The 23,663-nt window shown below is 40.4% G+C and overlaps 1 protein-coding gene across 6 annotated transcripts in view; it reads left to right on the top strand.

Moving 5' to 3' along the window:
• Nucleotides 1-23,663, top strand: part of BMP2K (BMP2 inducible kinase) — an 85,557-nt gene that overhangs the window by 39,327 nt on the left and 22,567 nt on the right. For 4 of the 6 annotated variants that reach the window (XR_012903971.2, XM_075929461.2, XM_075929459.2 and 1 more), the window contains 6 exons: nucleotides 950-1,110; nucleotides 5,281-5,465; nucleotides 6,602-6,697; nucleotides 9,860-10,044; nucleotides 12,857-13,014; nucleotides 21,296-21,409. Coding sequence is in view for 5 of the 6 variants with exons in the window: in XM_075929461.2 (XP_075785576.2) it covers nucleotides 950-1,110; nucleotides 5,281-5,465; nucleotides 6,602-6,697; nucleotides 9,860-10,044; nucleotides 12,857-13,014; nucleotides 21,296-21,409 (899 nt within the window). In the remaining variant the exon portion in view is untranslated. The remainder of the gene's footprint in view (nucleotides 1-949; nucleotides 1,111-5,280; nucleotides 5,466-6,601; nucleotides 6,698-9,859; nucleotides 10,045-12,856; nucleotides 13,015-21,295; nucleotides 21,410-23,663) is intronic. The other 2 variants (XM_075929462.2, XM_089778122.1) reach the window with 2 other exon arrangements.

Genomic DNA, 23,663 nt, shown 5'->3' with positions numbered 1-23,663 from the left:
TCTTCTATGTGGGTCACCTGAATGTAGGTTATTAAAGTATTATTTCCTAAAAGCGTTCATGCATTTTTCAGCTGTCTTAATGCTTCCAAACTGAAGCTCTATGCCCTCATCAGGGACTAACATTTGAGAATATTTTATGATGATAAAATGTCTCTTGAGCCTTGGTTTCTTTTGACTGATTAGTTATAAGGGTACCTATTCATAAGTTAACTTTCTTCAAGAGCTTCTGGTTAACTTGTCCGACCCTTCTGTGTGTCTAAGAAGTTTTAAAATTGAGGTTAAGGCTCTTACATCGGGTTTTGGCACTTTTGGAAAATTTTACTCATGCTCTGGCAGAATGTTGCATTGCTATTGGTGCTATAAAATTCCTTAGTAGTGAATAGAATGAGAAATGACTGAAGTTCTAGAGTCTAGATTTTTGACCACCATGAAAAGAGAAACTCTTGCTTAAATAAATAATGATAATTTTTATCATTGATTACTATTTTTCTGTTTCACTGTGTTCAGTTTCTGGGTTGGAATGCTATGAATGGTCATCTTGATACAATCACTGTTTAAGAGGTTGAGCAAATTGTTGCATTTTGTCATTAAAATATGATCAACATATGTTTTAAGGAAAAACAAAACACTCAGAATGAATGTTAATGATGTTCAGTTACCTTGGTGCCTTGGAAATATTGCATGGGCCCCCTCTTGTGGTCACTTAAGAAGCGATATGAATTTAGTAGGCAGGTCTTGATGCTTGTTCTCCAAAAGTAAAATCAGAGGCTTTTCAATGTCTTCAATATTTTTAGAAATCAACATTTAAAAATATTAAAAGTTAAAGGTATGCAAAATGGGACTAAGATATTACTCTTAAGCCCGTCTTCTAATTGTTTAGTGTCTTGAATAAAGCTGAAGAACAGTCATGCATATTGAAATGTTTTCTCTGCAAAAATTTTCATTATAGAATAACAGATGCTGTTGGACCAACAGAAACCTCAATTGTACCGCGACAAAGACCAAAGGCCAATTCAAGCACTGCCAGTTCCAATGTGCTAACTATCCAGAGTTCAGCAACACCAGTAAAAGTATCAGTTCCCGGTGAATCGGGTAACTGTGTGCAAAAAGGTAATTCACTTAAAGGACTTAAATGTAACCTCTTCCTCCCAAAAAGGAGGAGGGAGGATGGTGGTGAAGGTTTATTTGGTTTTTCCATTGTTTTTAATGTTAGAAATCCAAATCCTGTGATCACCAACCCCTAACCTCCAGAATATTGGGTATGTACTTTGTCAATAGGATGAATGGGTGGAACAGTGTAGGGAAGTTCACTCTCTAATTCTGTGCTCTTTGAAGGAGTCTGCTACAGGTTGTACCTCCCTAAACCGGCAGGACCACAGACGTTCCTGTGTTGTACCAAATAAAAGCAAGCAGGATCTTATGAGGGGGATAAGGCAGAAAGCCACATTTATTGTAAAGATAATAATAAAAAATAAAGAAAAGATAGAAGCAAACAACGTTGTTTAACTACTTATTCCTAACACTACTTAACCCTTATACACTTATATATATATAAACCATTCATTCATACATCCATTCATTCATGTTCTGTGTATAGTTACCAGCCTGGAAGTTGCTTGTGACAGAATACTGGCCAGGTATTCTGTACACAAGTGATGGTAGTGGGGAGCGAAGTCCTGATCAGATGCGCATCTGAAGCTCCTGGTAGGCTGGCAGCAGAACCTTGGACTCTGATTCCATAGTTTTTTAGTCCAGTTCTTATAGGAATTTTTTCCTATGCCAGTCTATGGAAATTGCTGTATCATGCTGATGTCTCCAGGGTGGCTGCCAGGTGCTCATCAGTGATCTCATCGGGTGGACCTCCAGTTTCTCCACTTGACACCTTTTGGTTGCACTGGCACCTGACGCCTTCTTCAGCCCTTTGTTGCTGTATTCTCAGGCTGGCACCTCTCAGAGCCATTCATTCATCATCCAAGCACTCTCTCATACATTCATACAGTATTTTGTATAATAATAAAAGTTGTAGTTACAGAAAGTTTCTGGGTGGTATTGCTTAAAACATTCTCTGACTGCTAAGTAAAGTTAACAATGCCCTTAGACAATTACAGGGCTTGGCTCCCATAGCAGATTTAGTGGCTTGACAATGCATTGTTACAATGTATCTCTGCAATGTCAATTTCAAGCAGCCCCTTGCACAAGCTTGAGCATGCCCTGGAGCACGGGGGGGGGGGGCTGTTTCTGGTTACATAGGATTATATTCTTAACAGTTAGGATTATATTTTTAACAGTTCTAAGTTACATGACCTAATATATTATATTCTAAAGGGGCAATAATAATCATCAATCTAAACATTTAACTATCTTAACAAATAATAATAATAATAAGAAGAATCCTAATAAATCTAAACACTTTTAAGTTGTGGGGAACAAATTATGGGGAGTCACTTCCATTTGGGGGAATCACATTTTTAATACATTAATATGTTATCCCTACACCTGGACCACAGGAACAGGGAGATCTAGTGGCAGGGCAGGAACACAGTAGAGTGGAGGAGGGGATGGAGGGTGGATGGCAGGGAGTTTTGTTGAAGCTGTAACCCAGCCATGGCCAGGGAGCTCTGGCCTCAGCTGCAGAGCTCTGGTCCTGTTGTGGCCCCAGCAGCTGGAAAGCTCCAGTGGCAGCAGGAAGCTCTGGCCCCAGCTGCAGAGCTACTGGATGGGCTCCCCAGCCGCTGGTGCCAGAACAGGACTAGAGCTCCAACCCCAGCAGCAGCACTGGCCCCGGAGTTCTGGCCATGGAACAGGGAGCTCAAGCTCTGGCCCCGGAGGTCCAGCTGTGGTGCTCCGGTGGCAGCTAGAGAGTCCTAGGGGCTAGCAGCAGGGCTGGACTGAGCCCTAGCTGAGGGGGCAGTGGGGTAGCTCTGACTATTAGTGAAGGGATCTCCCCTGGTTCAGCAAATTCACTTCCCGAGAATGCCAGACCAGAAGGGTTCAACTTGTAGCAAAAATGGAAGAAATTCGTGTGGCTTTCAGGGCACAACAGAATGCCCTTTATATTTCAAAATAAAACAGAAGTTTGAGACCAAAGGGGAAACATACTGTTGAGTGTTTTGCAGGCCACCATCAATTTAAAAAAAACCAATTCTCCTTTTCTGATAGACCAACACAGATTTATTGGTATGTATTAAATAGTTTGTGAAGAGCCAAATCAACTTAGATACTTTTTTTAACCTAATTACATTCATGACTAGTTATTGATTAATATCCATTTTAGGTTTTATTTTGAATATTGGTTTGTCAATTAAGACTGAGGGTGTTTTTGTTTTTAGCTATTTAAATGTGAGACTTTGGAGTTTAACAGCTGTAATGCTTAGAGTAATAGTTTAAGCAGTTTAATATGTCAGTCTGGATTCCATTGATACTCATGCCTGTGAGACTAGGGATGTAAGTGACTAGTCAACTGTCCACTAAGTAAATGCTTATCGGATAGTCGACTTGATTAGTCGCTCCCATCCCACCCCCTTGCTGCCTCTATCAGAGAGAGGCAGCAAGGGCAGGGGAAGCAGGAGATGGTGCTTGGGAGAACTGGGTTTACCGGGGGACAGGGGAAGTAGAGGTGCAGAGGCACAACTGAGTCAGTCCTTGCTCACAATGGTTTCCACTGTGGGCACTTCTGCACAGGAAGCACGGGGCGAGCAGGGACTCACGCAGTCCCTGCTCACCCCATGCTCTCTGTGATGCCCCTTTCCGCCTTGCTGCCTCTGCTAGGCAACGAGGGGGGACAGCAACCAGGCTGGGGGGAGCCGGCTTAAAAGCTGGTTTTCCCCCCAGCACCGTCTCTGGAGTTCCCTGGCTGCTGCGAAGGGGCTAGTGCTGGAGCAGTCTCTGTTTGCGGCAGCCAGGGCTGGCCACAGACAGAAGCTGCTGCCTGAGCATCCCCTGCCTGCAGACAGCCCTGTCCACTGTGAACAGGGGCTGCTGGATTCAGCGCGAGCTGGGACTGAGCAGTTCTGGCTACCACTGATTGCTGCACCTCTGCTCTTTAAATGTAGTAAGAGCCAGTGGGCTCTTACTGTGTTTAAAATGCAGAGCTGCAGTGTGGGTGGCTCCGGAGCCGACACGAGCCAGGACTGCTCATTCCCGGCTGCAGTCAGCTCCTGGAGCTACTCCCACTGCGGCTCTGCACAGTGGTGCTTAACTACTAATTGTGATATGATAGCTAGATAATGCCAGTTAATCACATTTTAACATCTTTGTGGGACTGGATTTTTTTTTTTGAGTCATCTTGTGAAGATGTACACCTGGGCTGAGCCCAGAGGGCTCTTGTACATTTCAAAACCAGAAGTGCTGCAGCAGTCCCTGCTCACACGATTTCCTCACTGTGCCTCTGCCTCCCCTGACCCCCGTGGAGATATAGTGGTTCCTGCTCCCCCTTTCTTGTTGCCTCTTTCTAATAGAGGCAGCAAGGGGGAGAGGGTTGGAAGCAACTAGTCGAGTCGTTATTAACTATCCGATAAGCATTTGCTTATCAGATAGTCGACGAGTCGCTAACATGCCTAGAATGGACTGGACTTCATCCAGGCCTCTGTACTGAAGGTCCTCAGCTATTTATTGTACTTAAAACAGTCTGGTCTTTGGTTCATATGAGACCCACCTAGCAGCAATCCAAGCTTGTCATCTGCTGTACATTATTGCTTAGTCTTCTCTCCCCCAAACGGGTATATCACACACTATCCCTCTGGACCTACTTCCTGGGATTTCAGTTTAACCTTCCTAAGGCTTGTGGAACCCAACCTCTCCTTACACCACCTCACTCTGAAAACTTGCTTCCTAATGTCTTTCATTTTAGGATAGATAACCCATCATATTTTAACATGTTATCAGCTAGCTGTTATACCTGTCCTATTTAAACATCAGAGCTCACTCTGTCAGTGTACAGACAACATCCTCCACCTGCTTTAGGAATGTGCCAATAATCACAAGAGTGTTGAGTAATCCACTAACTTCTTTCAAATATTATGCCTTGGAGTTAGCTGCCAGGTCAGATACCAAGTTGGGGAGAGGAGAGAAGCCCTCTAGCCTACAGTCCATATTATCTGAATTTTTCACACAGATGAGTGATGTGGTAATATCACAGTAATAGTAGAGTGTAGACCCAGGCTTAGAAAACTGTTTGTTTGCAGTTTGTTAAAAGAAAAGCATAACTGTTACTGACAGTTCTTTCTGCCAATAGATTTTGAGAAATATATGAGTTAATAAAGTTCTTTAAAAATGTTATAGGAGTTATCAGACCAGGAAATGGACACGAGATCTTGTCTGAAGGGACCAATCAGCATCTTCCACAACAAAATAGAGTACTGCAGCAACTGCAGCAGGGGGACTGGAGATTACAGCAGCTGCACCACTTACATCAGCAGCAGCAACAGCAACAGCAAAACTTACTTCAGGATGCTTACATGCAACAGGTACATGGTTATTTTACTAAAGGAAAATGCCATGTTTAAAAGTTGAGTGCGAGTAATCCCACTTTTTAAAGTCTATATTCCAGTTGCACATAAAAATGTAAACTTTTTTTCTCCTTCTGTGGTTCTGACTTTACTCTGGTAGCTGTCATCTTTCCAGGCAGAGAAAAAAGTGGGCTGTCTTATTTCCCCTTCATCTAACATCTGTTGCATGACATTTTTTATAGTTACATTCTACATGCTAATCAGCTGCTATTTCTTCTGGCTGCTTGAACTTGATTCCCATCTGGATTTTGACTTAGCACTGGGTGTAAATGGTGTGTTGTGTGAGAGACCCTTCCATTCAGACAGTCTAGGAAAATATGATGCTGACAATGACTGTCAGCCACAGGTTGTTTTCTAAAGATGACATCTGTGTTGGATTCTCATTCTCTGTTTTTGTCTAATCAATGTAAAATTCCGGTAGCTATTGAGGTTTTTCTGACACTGGAATGTAAAAGCAGTGAGAAGATGACTGATCCCCTTCTAGTTGGACCCCCCTGCTAGGTGTAAATACTGTCTTGTAAACATTCTGATCTCTTTTTTGACCATTGTCAGCCAACATGCTCCCTTTTATAGATGGTGATTTGCGTTGCTCAAGATCTTCTGTTGATACTATGCTTAAAAGATTTACTTAGACTTGTGTTGAGTATGGCTGCCTGAATTTCCCGAGGATCACATTTTACCTGTATTGTATGGTACCTAAAATACACTTTAGGGTGCAGTGATACAAGAAATAATCATCCAAGATGGAATCTAAAAGAGTCGCCAGGTTTGACAGATTCCATAGGTCCCTCCTACATCATTTTTCCCCCCCAAAAAAACTTAGTGCCTTTTAAGGTAGACCATTTTGTTTGTGTTCACTTTGAAAATACACTAAATATTGGTCCAGTTTTATATCTTGTAGTACCAGAATGTGCTATAAAGTGCACCAATTGTTGATCGCATGTTTATTTTACTTATTTAACTGTAGCTTCTTTATTGAAAATGCTGCTGATGCATATAGATACATTTTTTTTTAAACAAGCTATTTAAAATCATTACTCATTGAGTTGTTTTGGTTAATTTTTTCAGAAATATCTCTTTCTTTCTAAATGTAGTATCAACAAGCAATGCACCAGCAAATGGTCCAACAGCAACTTTTGATGCAATCTATGTACCAACAGCAACCTTCCCCATCCCAGTATCCTGCTATGGTATGTTGTCTGTGGATGCAGCTATTCTTTCTTTGATTAGTTGGTACTCTATTAAAGTTAATTATAACATATAGCAGTCTTAAATATCTGAGCTGCAATAGACACCTTAAATATTGGGCAGCAAAACTTGCTACAGCTTTCAATGCTAACAGAATAGTGCATGCTGACATGTTTCTGTTCATATCCATTAACTGATTTTTTTAATGAGCACAATTTAAAAGTGTAGATTTGTTTTAATACTGAGTTACAATTAATGCATTCAGCCAGAAACACTGGAGTGCTCTTTTAGCCAAGAAAGCTAATGGCATATTAGGTTGCATTAGGAGGAGCATTTCAGCAGATCTAGAGAAGTTGTTGTTCCCCTTTATTTGGTACTGGTGAGGCCACATCTGGAGTATTGTGTCCAGTTCTGGGCCCCCATTACAGAAAGGACGTGGGTGCATTGGAGTGTCCAGTGAAGGGCAACCATAATGATTACGGGGCTGGAGCATATGACCTACGAGGGATTGGGGTTTATTTAGTCTGCAGAAGGAAAAAAGTGAGGGGGGATTTGATAGCAGCCTTCAACTTCCTGAAGGGAGGTTCCAAAGAGCGTGGAGAGAGGCTGTTCTCAGTAGTGACAGATGGCAGAACATGGAGCAATGGTCTCAAGTTACAGTGGGGGGAGGTCTATGTTGAATATTAGGAAAAACTATTTCCCTAGGAGGGTGGTGAAGTACTGGAATAAGTTACCTATGGAGGTGGTGTAATCTCCATCCCTAGAGTTGAAGTCCTAGCTTGACAAAGCCCTGGCTGGGTTGATTTAGTTGGGACTGGTCCTGGTTTAGGCAGGGGGCTGGACTCAATGACCTCCTGAGGTCTCTTCCAGCCCTAGGATTCTATGAGGATTTATTTATTAGCCTCGGAGAGATTTGGTTTTTACTAAAATGTTGGGAGTTTTTCAGCATCTAAAGGTTGGTAGAAAATCTGCAATATAAAATCTAATATTTGAAAAACTTTTCAGTGCAACACTTTCAGAAATTGGCTGCTTCAAATTGGGTTTTGAGGTGGCCTGAACATTTCAAGCGCTGAATGTCCAGCAGCTCCCTTTCAGGCCCTGTTGTGCTGGTACTTAGCCAATTGTGTGTACAATTGTGATAATAGTACATGTTGCATGGAGTCATACTACTTGAACACTCATTTATACACAGTTATGGAAGTCTGGGCATTATACAGAAATAGAAAATAAAGCACTACAGTAATCACCATGTACAATATTTATAATTTAGCTTTTTCTTCTAGATACTGAAGTGTGCCATAATATTAATTTTGCTTACCTTTGCCAGTAAATATTTTAATGCAAACACTAACATTACTATTATATCCTTAACTTTCTCTGAGTAATGCTTGGCTGCTCCATGCACTATTATGCAACATCTCATTTTCCTATTTTTACTTTTTCTTTTCAAAAGAAAAATATTTGGAGTGCCACAAAATACAGGAAGGGAATCATAGGAGAGTGATAGTTTTTCACTCTCTTATGATAAAGCATTTGAAATCAAGCATATTACAATGACTGAAGTTTGTTCATATGAAATATACTTTAAAAACACCTAAAACCTTGAATTAACTTTGATATTTTTTGATGTGTGTGTTTGTTAAAATCTTTCCTTTACTTACCATTTGATGCATCATGATTTCTCCTAAAGAAGAGAATCAACTTTATTTCTGAAGTCTATTATTATGGGAATATGAATGAGGTTGCAGCTAAAATATTTTCTGCTTACTTCCAAAGCTGTGATGTTTGTTAAATTAGTTTCCTGAACCAAATAGATGTAGATGGAAAAGTCAGAACCATTGTGGTCAGATGTGGGTGTGCTTTGTTAGATTAGGCTGAATTTGATACCGTATGGGAGCCCTGTCCACAGATATAAATCACACTTGAGATATAGTAGGTGAAAGCAACATTCAGATGAGAGGCAAAATTTTCTTCCTTCCCATAGCAGGAACCCATGGAGTCCGTACCAGATAAACAGGCACAGTCCGCATCTAGGTAATATAGTCCATTAGAACGTAGGAATCACCATGGCCAGAGGTTTGATAGGCTTTTGTGAACCAGATGCTGCAGTATGTAGGTATAGTATGGTAAAAACTTTAAATTTGGGATTTTATGGTTTCAGACCTATCATTTATAAGGTTCCCTGGTCTTTCTGAACAAGATGGGATCATTTCCTATTGTTCTGGGATATGCAATCACTCTGGCCTTAAAATCATCTCTCCAGTCAGGTTCTATTTCATTAGACTTATGATTTAACTAATTTTATATGGTACAGTATTTTTATTAAAATATTGTCTGTACTTCAGTTTTGCAGTGTAGTCATGGAAAAATAATTAGTCCAAGCCAGTCAATCAAAGTATTCTCTATCTTGAACATAATCAAGGATTTTACTCCCTCAACAAAATAGATTTACAACTATAATTTTTGCAGGGATAATTTACACTAAAAATACTAAAATGAGCACTGCTCAGCATTTCTCTCTCAAATGGATTGAGTAAAAATAACTGGACAGAGCATATAGTACAGGGTGTGAGGTCTACTTTGTGCAACCAGACAGTGCTGTAAGTAATATATCGGATGTGTGTAATTTTTTTAAGAGTAGCAGTGGAAACATTATATAGTTAATCTGATTTTTTTCCCCATTATCCAATTCCTATGTTTCATTGAGTGATTTATTAAACCACCAATTTTATTGGTAGTATAAATGATCTAATATTGGTTTCCTGCAGATTCAGCAGGAATATATAACTTTGGTTTTGATATAGCATTATATTTTTTGTCTAAAATTAATATGAGGAAGTAGTCAAGGTGGATGAGGTTTAGTACCTTTATTGGACCAGCTTCTGTGGGTGGAGGGGTAAGCATTTGTGCTTCATAAAGCTCTTCCTCTGGTCTAGATAAGAGCTCTGTGAAGTTCAGAATCTTGTTTCATCTACCAACAGAAGTTGATCCAATAAAAGATGCTGCCTAACCCACCTTGTGTGTCATACCTTGGGACCGAACGGCAGTATTAGAAACTATGAGGAGTCCTATTACAAGTCCAGACGTTTAACAAAATGAAAGTGGCCTGCTAAGTGTAGCCACATGAATTTTGGTTACTTTATAATGATGAGTATCTTCCTCAGGTGCAGCAGTACCAGCAAGCTCTCTTACATCAGCAAATCTTTGCACAGCAACAACAGCCTCAACATCCACAGTCTCCTGAGTATCTTACCTCTCCTCAAGAGTTCTCACCAGCCTTAATCTCCTATTCTGCATCACTTCCAGCTCATGTTGGAGCTGTGATGGAGTCTCCTTACACTGTCAATAGGCAAGTATGCATGTTGTTGGTACAATAGTGCCAGAGGCCCTAATTGACTCATTCCCTTGTGATGGGCACTGTATGAATGTTTGACTGATCCTTTCTCAAAGAGCTTATGAGTCCTTCACCGCTCTGAAATGTATTTAAAATGTCTCTTACAAATCTGCATTCAGCTTGACGTTGTTTTTATTAGGGGTAGGATGAGGTACTTCTCTGATAACTCTGGTTTAAAAATCAGCTCAGATTCTATTACAAAGAGAACTCATCTCTTAAACCTGCATGCTTCTGGACTAACCATACTTCCTGCTTTGGATGATAATGGGCTGAGTTGCTCAGGTATTGAATTTGACACCACCTTGCTATTTACCATTCTGCTATCTCTAAACAAGATTAGAACCTTTTTCATATGCTGTTTCAAGATGTATGTAGTGTTGTAATCACATATTACTTGGGCACTCCCAACGCAAGCTCTGGCTTAAGTTTCTAACAGTTTTCAGGCTTAAATTTCAGCTGCACGCAGTGTAAATTTTCTATTTTATTCTATTCACAATGTATTGGAAGAAAAGAGATTTCACAGAATCAGCTTTATTTCTGAAGTTTATGATGGGAATATGAATGAGGTTGCAGCTAAAATATTTTCTGCTTACTTCCAAAGCTGTGATTTTTGTTACATTAGTTTCCTGAACCAAATAGATGTAGATTGCAGGGTCAGAACCATTGTGGTCAGATGTGGGTGTGCTTTGTTTTAGATTAGGCTGAATTTCATACCATATGGGAGCCCTGTCCACAGATGTAAATCAGACTTGAGATACAGTAGGTGAAAGCAACATTCAGATGAGGCAAAATTTTCTTCCTGACCATAGCGACTGTATCAGATAAACAGGCACAGTCCGCATCTAGGTAGGATAGTCCATTAGAACGTAGGAATCACCATGGCCTGAGGTTTGATAGGCTTTTGTGAACCAGATGCTTCTCAAAAGCCCCAGGCAGTTCAGCAGAAGATGATTAAGGTGACATGGCCTTCCGAATAAGGGTACGTCTAGACTACATGCCTCTGTTACCAGAGGCATGTAGATTGGGCTACCAGACATAATAAAATGAAGCGGCGATTTAAATAATTGCCGCTTCATTTCAATTTACGTGGCTGCTGCGCTGAGCCGACAAACAGCTGATCAGCTGTTTGTCGGCTCAGCGCGATAGTCTGGACGTGCGGGTGGCGACATCAAAGGTATTTGTCGACCACCCAGGTAAGCCTCCTGGCACTCTTTCAATTTAGTTGCCTTGGGTGGTGCTGTTCCTCCTCCTCTGGAATGAGGTGGGTCTTGCTTATATAAACCCCAGTCTCCTTTAGCTCCAGCAGACTCTAAAACTAGTGGTTAATTAGAGTCTGCTGCTTGGGTTCTTTTCTCCCCCATGTATGTTTACACTGTCACAGCTTTATTGCCCCTAAACCTCTGCATCATTTATGACAGTGGTAGTTACTGGGGCAAGTTAGCCATGTCTGAAAGACTTCCAAAATGGATTTTCCCATCATTTTGAGTTTAAAAAAAAAAAAAAAAAGGCCTTGACTATCTCTTGTTTTCTTTGTCCATGAATATTTCACTTCTACCGATTAAATTAGTTTCAGCTTTTTAAGTTTATGCCTAGCGATGTTCTAGCTTAGGATGAGTGCATGCTCTCAATTGGAGACTGCAAATTAGTGTCCGTAGGCCTGCATCTGTTCAGAGCTGTGCCTCATGCATCAAACAAAAGGGTAAAAGGAGGCATGAGCTCCTACCATGCAGTTCAAAATGAAGTGTGTTGTGGTCTTCATATTTTTTTACCTTTTTTTCCATTTTGTGAAATCTGTTGTATCAGTTTTAATAGTCCCCTTTTCTATTTTTGTTTAGCACGTTTGTGTTTCTGGGAGTGAGGGGATGTTGAAATGTGTTTATTTTTGTAAATGTGTATTCACTGAAATTGTCACCAGTTAAATGTATACATATGGGGGGAGGCAGGAGCCGGTGCTCACGGAGAGCTGTCTTAAAAGCTGGCTCCCAATGCACACCAGCTCTCACCCCATAACAAGGCAGGTGTTCCACTCTAGAGTTTTTCTAGTGCAGACATATCCCTAGACATTCATATACTAATCCTTCTTCTTTGTTCCATGAAATTAATCTCCAAAGGAGAATGAGCTTACTTATACCTTTTTTTTCCTCTGAGAGAGATTAAGGCCTGAAGAGTTTTAAAAAACAAATTCTTTAGAATTTGACGTGCTAGATCCTTCCTTTTTCCCTTTATTTTCAATGAAAACCAAGGAACTGATAGGATTGAAATTCCAAGGATGAAACTCCTGAGTAGAGGAAGTGTGATTTTTATTTGGTTTAAAATTCATTTTCTCTTAGCACCTATTTAACTTTGCTACCCATATAAATAATTGGAAGAGAGAAACCTTTATTAGTCAGTCCCACCTCTTCAGTTAAGGACCAGATGCTTTTGTTACATTTTCTCAAAAAAGAAATGGAAAAGAGATTTTGACACTCAGTATTTTCCCTCCTTCCCCTTTCAGGTCACATTTTCATCAGAAATTGTTTGCAATTTGGCTATGCTTAGAATGAATGGAGGAAAAAAACGTATAACGTAAAACAGAACATTGAAATAATAGCAAAAGAAGGTGAAACAAAACTCTAGGTTATTGCTAAACTAATTCAGTAGGAAACTGTTTCAGTGTAAGAACAAATATTGAGAGAGATGAAATGATGACATTCTGATATGTTTAATATTGCAGCCTATTGATGTAAAATTAAACATGTTTCTTTGCTTCCCAAAATTGTCTTCATAGGTCAGCCATTCCTGATGCAGAGGCAGTTCCCAGTTACCCTAAGCAGAACATCAGTAACCCACCTGATATGTCAGGCTGGAACCCATTTGGAGAGGACAATTTCTCCCAGCTAACAGAGGAGGAGCTACTGGATAGAGAATTTGACCTTCTGAGATCAAGTAAGGGACGCTTGAAGGCTTATTTCGCTTCACAGTAAATAAGGGCTCTGTAGGTACATTCAACAGTGCCAAAGACTGTCTTGTTTAAAGGCCACACAGTCTGTTGTACAGAAAATTCTTTCTGAGCATTTGAGGGCAGAACTAGGTCCGCCTTCTCACTTTTCTTTCCATTTGGAAAATGTTGTGTGCAGCGGAAATTCCCTGGCATTAGAAGCTATCACAGTTCATTCTTAAATATTTCTCATATCTCCTTGATTGTCAAGAATTCTAAATATCAAAAGTGTGGTGTTCAGATAAATGACAGTTTAGCTGCTTGCACTATTCTATTTGCTGCTCTTTTCTTGCACAACAGAACAGAAGGTTCTGTGGGCCTGAAATGCTCTTTGAAAATGCCTGAAAGAAAAAATTGGTCTATTACATTATGTTAATGTTTTGTAATGTCCTTTTGATGAGTGGCTACATGTAAGGGCTGCTTTATTGTTCTCACATGGCAATAGTTGAATAAACTTTTTTCCTGTTGAAGTCAGATATCTCAATGTTTTTACTTGAAATCACTTTTAGTCCATTTGTTTGTGTTCACAGGATATTTTCTCAAATGTAACTTTAAGGATGAGTAGATCAGTTTTTTAAAAAGACCTATAGCATGTTGCAAAACGTGATGTTGATTTTCAAGTTACTGATATGTCCTTTGAGAGCTAGGATCAGATTTTTTACTGAAAATGCAACAAAATGGCTAGCAGGGAATTAAGGGGATAAGAGTAACTATACTTGCAAATGCTTTGTGTTTCTGGGGCCTTAATTTTTCAGACACATTTTTTGTAAGCTTGCTTTGAGAACATGGAAGGCCAATGAGCGAAGTGACCATAAGAATATTAAAGAACATACATAAAATAGCTGCTTTATACCATTTAGGTTCAAGAAGTTAGCCTAAAATAGGACAAATCCAAAAACTTGCCTTGATACTGCACAAATGTGGCTTATTTGTACTACTTTTTCTAAGAGATGTCAAAATGACATTGCAAAAATGAATTATTTCCAGTAAATCAAAAAAGTTCTTGTTAATGTTTGGGAAATGAAAATTGTCCTAGTTGAAAACTATTCATAAAAAAAAAAAAAATTTAACTTGAGACTTTCTTTCCAGTAATTGTGTTTAAAATTAAGCATAGTTCCTTCAAAAGGAGCCTTGGAAGATTTGGAAATCAAAACAATCCTCAACAGGAGAATGTCGGTTTAAAAGTAAAAGGTAGTCATAGCACTATCCATTCTCATAACTCCTAACCACTTTGCTGACCATAATTATGCTAAATGTTCTGAGGCTGTCCTGCATCTGGTTTCACTGAGTATTCTTGAGCCATGTATTTCCAGTAGAAGTAAGGAAAGCAAAATATACTGACCAGAAAAATATTGTAAGAGGTTTAATGACTTAATGTACTAAACGCCATCCAGTAAATATGCTTACTGAGAAACCCACATTTCTGGTCATTTGTTAGATTCTATGAAGGGAAGATAGGGTAGTCAGAAATTATGATTTTAAAGCTTTTCATCATACTGTGTGATCAAATTCTAAAATTCCAGCAAAATAGAGAATCCAAAAAAAAAAATGGCTATTTTCATGCAAAGTTGATTTCCTGGAATGTTCCAGGAGTTTGATTCTTTCTGTAAATGCTAATGAATTTTGCTTCCTATTATCTCATCAGGAAATTCCAGCGCTGTTGTTTGAAACACACTGGAAGTTATATATTGTCTTAATATACACCTGATAGAGAGCTTATGGCTCCATGTAGTGAGATGACTGACAGTATTCTCAGTGCAGGATCAAGGAGAATTCAAAGCATCATAGTTGACTAGGATTACTGTGCAGTCTGTAGACTAGGGTTTCATCTACACTAGCACTTTTGTTGGTGTAACTTAGGTTCCTCAGGGTGTGAAAAAACACCTTCTAAATGACGTAAGTTACACCAACAGAAGCGTCTGTGTGGACAGCACTGTCTTCATGGGAGACGCTGTCCTGCCAACATAGATGCTGCCACTTAGAGGTAATTCAGTTATGTCGACAGGAGATCTCTCTTCTGTCAGTAAAGCAGCTGCATAAGTAATCTTACACCAGCACAGCTGAATTGGGACAGCTGTGCAACTATACGCTCACTAGTGTGTAGTCATGGCCAGCATTTGTTTTATTCCAACATTCCATTAAGCAAGATGGGATTGTAACATGAAGGCATAAAAAGAAAGAATTATTGTAACAATGACAAGAACTGTAACAATGTTGAAATGGTTGGTGGCTCCTGTTAATTATTGCATTCATTTTATATAACGCTTGCCATTGAATTACTGTAGTAGCCTGAATGTTGTTTCTTGGAAATGCAGTCCTTGTAAAAAATGAGAGTGCTTGAAAGCGCACAATTTTCTCTCCTTTTTTTGCTCTTTACTGTTAAGTTGGGGGAAAAGGGCGAGATTGCAGTAAAGTTTGGAGCACAGTAGACATTAGACTTCATGTTACCTGACTGCTGACATTTGTTTTAGTTGTTATCTTTGAGTATACTGGGCTTCTCAGAGAGAATTATATGAAGAAAATAAACGAATGTCTTGTACTCTACAATCTCTTGTATGTTCTCTTCTGATTCACCTTTAACAGTTACTGGTTATTTCCATTATCCAAAGTTTGTATTATACCCTGCTAGTATAACTGACTAAATACTGAGTGGTGGCACATCTTGCTCTTCCCCTACCCTAATCTGTAAAGTGACTTCACTGTTGTACAAGAGCCTCTTGTACATGACTAGTAACTCAGCAGCACTTCACATGTATGTAAAATCAAGTACCTCAGCATTGTTCCATTAATAATTCATCATTTAGTTCTTACCTTGTATGTAGCACTGTATATTAAAAAAAATATATATTCAAACACCAATTCACACCACATTGCATGTCTTAGCTAGGTAATAACTCCATTTATAGATCTAATTAAGTGATTTGAGCTGTTATGCAATGGTTCAGCAAAATCTAGAACTCCATTTCCTGACTCCGTGTTTTTTAACCACAATATAGTGTTGCATAGGAAAATGTTGAAACACAACTTGCTGTGTTTTGACATATAATACAGTAGGTGGCAGGCTGGCTTAGTATTCTGTAGGAGGTGCAATAAGTTTATTTTACCACCTTTGAGCTGAGTCCAGTTTAAAAGCCTGTGGAAAGCTCTACCAGAGATCACAAATTTCCACAATCTTCACTCTGACCTTGAGGATTTCCTAATGAATTTATTGTTGTAATTATTGACTTCCTGTTACTCAAGATAACCTTGATATTATGGTAATAGTAGACAAAATAGCTAAAATACTTCCATTAAATTTTAACCTTTGGATTTTGAGTGTTGAGAGAATTATCAGTCTTATTTTAAATGTATGTTCTGTGATACCTAGAGTAATTTTCCAAAATCAGAGCACAAATGTTTACCACTGTACAGTTAAAATGGCAAAAGTGGTAAATGTACAGGCTTGTGCCCCTCTGGAGATAACTAAAAACAATTGTGTAAACAATTTCATTGTACATTAATGAGATTATACTTGCTAAAATGTTTTTGACATTGTGTAGATGTATAAGTATATATCACTGCTCTTTTTATAAAATGACCAAATTCCTTTCAACAGACGAGGACACGAGTTTTTACAAGAGAAAGCCACTGTTTATCACAGAACGTGTAATTTTTCTAGGTTTATTTTTGTTTTCTCAACCTGAGGGAATAAGGATTGAAGAATGAGAATTGAGAAAGTTTCATTGCTGTTCCACTTAGCTCAATAACAGGCACATGTTATAAGCTATTAAATAGTCTTTTGCATTAAACATTTCCATTTGCTTTCGGTTTCACTGGGTGACATATCACAAAATGTTGGTCCTTGTTTTTATTTTCAAAAAGCCTGATTTGTTTTGTCATGTCACAAGGTACACACATAAAACACTTGGAAGTTTTGTTGATTATAATTTTGTAAACAAGTTTCCTAGGTTCTCCTTGGGTCTCAAAAGTCAAGGTTTTTAGGATATGTGATATATCTGCAGATATCTCCATTTGAATGTGGGTATGGTCTGCTACGCAATCTCGTATCAGGGTGAGCAATAATAGTTGATAGGGAGGGCGGCACTCCAAGATTTAGGTAAATGGCCAAGAGCTGCACTTTGCTATGATATTAATGGAAAGGATGTGGGGTCTGGGATGGCCCAGAGGAGGTGTTCTGGAGGGAATGCAGGGTCTGAGAGGGAGTTGTGACCAGGGGCAGCAGTGTAAGGGTGGGGGTGTGTGTGTGTGTGTGTGTGTGTAAAGTTTGGATTGTGACATGGGACAGGAAAGGGTTGTGAGCTGGGGCAGATTGTTAGGGTTCAAAGGGAGGTGGAGTGCCTGGTGCAAACTCGGGTTGGGAAGTGCTTACCATAGGTGGCTTCCAGCCAGCAGCCCAGTGGGACCCTCGGGCAGGTTTCCTGCCTGCCTCCCTCCCATGTACCACTTAGAGTAACCAGCTGCTGGGGCCAGTGTGTACGGAGGAAGGAGGGCTCTGCAATTTGCCTGCACCTGCAGGCCTTGCCCAGGCAGCTTTCACTGGTTGGTTTCCAGCCAACAGGAACTGCCAGGATTGTGCTGGGTGTGGAAGCAGTGCGCAGAGGACTCCACTCTCCCAGGGGCACATGCTGCAGAGAATCGTACACTGGCCCCAGCAGCTGGCCACTTGAAGTTGCAAGTGGGGGTGCACCAAGCTAGGAGCCTGCAAGTCTTGTTTGTGTTGTGGCACTTGTGTGGAATCTAGTGCATTGTCCATTGGCGTTATAGAAACTGATACATTTCCTCTAAAGGCCTAATCATCTATGCTGAAGGACAAATAAGTCTTCATATCAGTATGCTATCAGTTCCAATTGTGTTAGTCATTGACACTCAAGGAAAGCCCATACAAGCTTTTTATCCTTCTGTTCCTGGCTATCACATGGAAAGTAACCTTACCCTGCGTGCTGAGGGTCTTTTTTGAGCCTGCCAGAAACTATGAATTCAGTTTGCTTGCCCTTTCATTGATCAGGAAACAGGACAAACTCTTAGATCACAACAGAATTTAATCTTCTTCCTTGCCCTTCCTTCCTTGGGCTCCTTGTTATCAGTAAATTTGCAAATCAAAGGGAGGTAAGTCACTACCATCAACATCAAAGTTTAAATGAGATAGGAAGGGAGGCTTGCTTATTTATGCTTTTTATTGACTTCCTTTACTAAGCCATTTTGGCATAAAACTAACTTCATCCATGCAATAAGCTACATCCAACCATTAATGAACCTCTGAATCAGAGCTGATGATGCTCAGAATCCCAACTTTTTATTTGGAATATGTCTGAAAACCTCATTTTGCCTTCTTCCTATCCATATTCTGAGTCTTTTCCATTAGAAATGGAGGGGGAGGGGGGGAATGTCTCCTTGCTGCTATTCTAGTAGTTCCCCACAGAGAGAAACAAAACACTCTGGGAAAAACTGAGCTGTAAATACTGAGATCTTCATCCATGGTCATAATTCAGTTGAGTATTTTTCCATAAAGGCATGTCTACACTAGGAAATTATTTCAAAATAATTAAATTCAACTTAACTCCCAATTTTACAAAATTGAAATAGCATGTCCTCAGTATGGAGAAGTCTTGAAATTGGTCTGAGGCAGGCGCTGTAATGTGGACGTGCTACCTTGACATAGCTCCCCAGGAAGCACTGGGGAATAATTAGTTCCAATTACTCTAGGGAGTAGTTATTTTGAAATAGTAGCACTGGAGTGTCCACACCAATGCTATTTTGAAATAATGTTTGAAATTAGCATTATTCCCCAAGATGGTGATGGGAGAAATAAAAAATAGGGATGGTAAACCATTACCCAGTATGTATAAGGCTTACCAGACAGGTAAGGGCTTAAGTGGGCCAGGTGGTGGGAACCTGGACAGGGCACCAGGTGGGGCCGTAGCGGTCCTGGCAGCAGCCCTGGCCACATCAGTAGCCCTACCCCAGCCCTGCTGGGTGGGGGCAGGTGGGATGCCAACTGTGTCCACAACCCCAGCTCCAAGAGAGGTCACATGAGGCCCTAACAGCTCTGGTCACATTGGCAGCTCTATACCCCATGCAGGGGTAGGGAAGGCTCCGGCAGGCCGTGCTGCAGGGCAGCCCTGGCCCCTCCAGTCTGGCCAGGCCAACTGCACCACAACGCAGACAGCAGGTGCTCTGGGCGGCTGAAGCAGCACCTGGCCTGCGGTGTGATGGGCTTGGTCTAGCCTAGCTGGAGCAGCCCGTGGCACATTGTGCCCAGCTGGGCTGGAGCCAGCCCCCTGCCTGTGGGAGAAGGGTTAACCAATTAAACATTTCATTTAGCCAGTTAACTGATTAACCACAATTTTACATCCCTAAAAATTGGAGATCAAGTCTTCTCATGGTTTGAGTGACACAGCATAAGAGTTAAACAGTAATTTAAGGCCACGTAAGCAGAGTATGGAGAGCAGAACTAATCCAAATTCTCGGGCTGGCTCTATGCAGGTGGATGTGATGGGGGGAGGAAAGGGAAGAAAAATTATCCGTAACTAGAGTTAATATAATTATCTTTGTGTTACTCCATTGTAGATTAACAAGTAGTTGCAATTCCCTTTTGGATGACTAATGTGTTTAAGTAGTCTGAGATTGGATAAATGATTTGACAAAACAAGCATATTGTCTAGCTCCAGTATTTTGAGAGCATAGATATAAATATAAAGCATTATAAATCTGAAATTCTAATGGAGGCAAGGTAAAGAGGTAGCCAGAGCTTTTTTTACAATGGGTCATAAGTCCTTCTGGCAATCACATGAGACTTTGCAGAAGGTAGTGGTGCAGCTGTGTTGATTACAGAGCTGTCATTTATACCAGTAGCCAGTCTGACTTCACATTGGTCTTCGGGGGGAGGGTTCCTGAGTCACGCGTACTCAGCTGGCTGTCAGTTGCTCCAGCTCATCTTTGTACTAGGTCATGCAAGCTGACCGACGGCTTGCATCTTTTCATGTGTCTGGGTGTGTTCATCTATCAGATTGTTGTGTTTAAAAGCCTTTCTGACAGTTTGTGTTCTGATGCGGCAAAACCTGAGAATCTTAATCATGGAAGACTTCAAGTCCGTCCTTTGGTGGGTTTGAGTTTCAAAAATGTCAGAGGCCACAATAATAAGCATTATAAAATTAATGCACAGTATCAGATTGGTGCGTGGGTAGGTTTGAAAAAGGACTATTTCTGGAGGTCCTTACTTGCCTGCCCTCCTTTCTTGGAATCTGAAACTGGAGTTCAGCCAGATGGGGAGGCACTGAGGGCAATTTAGGATATGGGGCTTTTATATCCACAGATTGCTCAACGGTGACTCACCCAACCGTGCACAAGTTAAGTGATTTGAAATGGTTCCAGCATCTTGAGTAATAGTGCACCAGACTTCGGTAGATCTACTGACAGAATTCCAGTTACTTGGGTTATCTTTTTTGACTTGTCATCGGTGACTCTTGGAACACGAGGCTACAATAAATGAGAAGACTACATTCCCAGTGTTTTGTTGCATTATATTTGGAAGGTTGAATACTGTTTGTATCCAGTTCTAAAATACATTGTTGCATTATATTTGGAAGGTTGAATACTGTATATATCCAATTCTAAAACACATTGCATGGACCAGAACACAAGGGAATAAAGAACATATGAAACCGAACTACACTTGTTTGGATTTGGCTCAACTCGGAAACTGATAACAAACATTAGTATAATCCTATAATTTAACAGGAACTCTGATGGGATTGCTAATTTATGTCTGTTGTGGTTCTAGTGGAAAATGTTTACCTTTATGGAGGGGTGGTAAATTTTTTTAATACCGATTTTTAGCCACAAAAAAATAAAGTAATACATAAGCATCTAACTTAGGTTAACTACCAGGGCGATTGTTGTGATATTAGACTAATTTTTGTTCTGTTCAGGTTCTCACAAAATACATGCACTGCTCAGAGTAAATTTGACTATATGGATTTTTTGTTTTTGTTTTCAATACATTTTCATTTTTTCCACAATCTACTTTCGGGGTGGGAGTGGAAGAAGTAAAACAAAAAATGAAGTCTTGCAAATGAAGGCCTTTGAAAATGGAAGAGCTGTCAGGGTACAAGGAGAAGATATTTATCCTTCCAGAATAAACAAAAACTATTAAAAGTATCATTAAGTTGGCATAAGAACTGCCATTTTTATTTTATTTTATTTTTTGTTCTGTTTCATTTATTTTTACAGACAGGCTCGTCGAGAGGAGCGCATCCTCAGATAAGAATGTGGAGCCACATTCTGCTCCACAATACCATCCTTCAGAAGATCCCTTTGGTTCTGTACCTTTCATTTCTCACCCAGGCAAGTTACATATGTAACATCACTACCTCTTATTTAAATCTCTGTCTCTCTGAAAAGGAAGATAGTTCAGTTATATGATTAAACAAATGCAAATTGGAATAATCAGCCTTATCGTTGAAGGTTGATTAGAAGACAATTTTCCTAATGTTATCGTACATGTCCTGAAGTTTAAATCTAACTTAGCATCCAAATGCATTGATACTGTATGCATATTGCAGTTTTTAAAATGTAAATATATTGGATTAGTACAACTCATATCCGTTTAAAAAAAAAAGAAATCTATTAAGGAAATTAGTCATTTAGGTCACACGAGTATTGCTGGTGCCTGAAAACAATAGAGTAAAATAGCATTTTTGTCCTTTATTTTTGTTGTTGGTTCCTCTGTCTTAGTAGAACTTAGAGGTGCAACAGCTGAGGGATAAAGAACTTAGGTTTAAGTCTGGTTACAATCACACAGTTATGACACTCAGTCTGGACAACTTTATAGAGGACAAAAAACTTTCTGACTATACTGTGAACTCTGGGATCTAGAAACCAAGTTGTGCTCTATTGCTTACTGACTTAACAGTTAACTGTTCTGCAACAAGAACTTCATTGACCATTTTAATGCATGAGGTAGAATAGAATTTAGGGGACTCTTCTGTAACAATAAAAAAGCTTTTGTTACTGTGTACTACTTTGGAGCCAGAATGGAGTAAAATAGGGTATAACTTAAAGATGCTCAAAGTTGTGGGTATGTTGAGTTAAAAATGCTGCCTTTGTGTGATTTTTTTTTTTTTTTTCCTGACAGTCCATATCCACACTTCCTCTAATATGTATATCTGGTGCACAGATGCTTTCTCAGCTTTCTGGTTGCTTCAGACTATTTCAAGTGCAGAGTTCTTCCTTTCGGACTTTCATCTGCCCCCAGAATCTTCTCCAAAACCCTGGCTGTAGCCACAACATACCTATGTCACAAAAGCATCATCATTTTTTCCATACCTAGACGATTGCCTCATTTGAGGCCCTAGACTGCAAGCCACAAGAGAGATGCTCCTCTTCACCAAGGGGGTTTTCCAATTTCTTGGCCTCATTATCAATGAGCAGAAGTCTACTCTCTGCCCTTACCAATCCCTAGAATTCATAGGAGCTCGTCTCTATTCCACCAGAGCACGAGCATACCTGCCAATCAGTGCTTTGAGGCAATAAAAATCTTGGTTTTAACTATGACATTAAGCCCTACTATCTCAATACTTACCTATCTTTGGCTCATGGACCACATGACCGCTATGACATGACATATCCAACATGCATGCCTGCACTTCCGGTGCCTTCAGCACTGGCTTGCTGTGGTCTCCATGCTGTCTAAACACCATGTGCACAAACACGTCTCAGCTCCCCCTAGAGTCCTTTCATCGTTACGATGGTGGACCGATCCAGGGAATCTCCTTACTGGTGTCCCATTTCATCAGGCACAGCCATCTGTCCATATTACCCTGCATGTGTCCCTCCTCTGCAGGGGTGCCCATTTCCAACATCACTTCGCTTCAGGGCAAGTTGTCCGCCCACAAGTCCAGGCTCCCTATCAATCTCCTGGAGCGCCGAGTTGAGCACAATGCCTGCAAACACTTTCTTCAGCACATCCAGGTTGTACGCAGCCTTACAATGTAACTATGACATTTTACATCAATCAACGGGGGGAGGGGGAGGGAGGAGAGCATATTCCCGCTTTCTCTGTGCAGAGGCGGTGTATCTGCTTTCTCTATGGAACTGGTGTAGCCACAACAATATCACCGTCACTGCATCATACCGACCTGGAGTAAAAAATGTTATTGTAGATACCCTCAGCTGTAAGTTTGCAATGGAACATGAGTGGGAAATCCATACTCCGCTCCTGCACGACTTCTTCCACCAGTGGCATTGGCTGTCAGTAGACCTCTTCATGACCTGTCACAACACTAAGTGCCTTCAGTATTGCTCCAGAGTGGGCATAGGGCCCAGTTTACTAGGAGCCACCTTCCTTATCACATGAAATACTTCCCTCCTCTATGCCTTTCCTCCCATCCCTCTCATCCCTAGAGTCATCCACAGAATAGTCAGACAATGCCCTAGTCATACTCATAGCTCTGGCATGGGCCAGGCAGATCTGGTTTCCATATCTCTATCACATGTGTCTGACCTCGGTACTCACTTCCGACCCGCCCAGAACTCCTTTCACAGAACAGGGGCACTTTTCACCACCCGCAAACACTACATCTGATGGTATGGTTCTCCT

This window comes from Pelodiscus sinensis, chromosome 4 (genome assembly GCF_052426305.1).
Source record: "Pelodiscus sinensis isolate ZL-2025 chromosome 4, ASM5242630v1, whole genome shotgun sequence".
NCBI lineage: Eukaryota > Metazoa > Chordata > Testudines > Trionychidae > Pelodiscus > Pelodiscus sinensis.
This window is presented reverse-complemented; position numbering and strand designations above follow the sequence as displayed.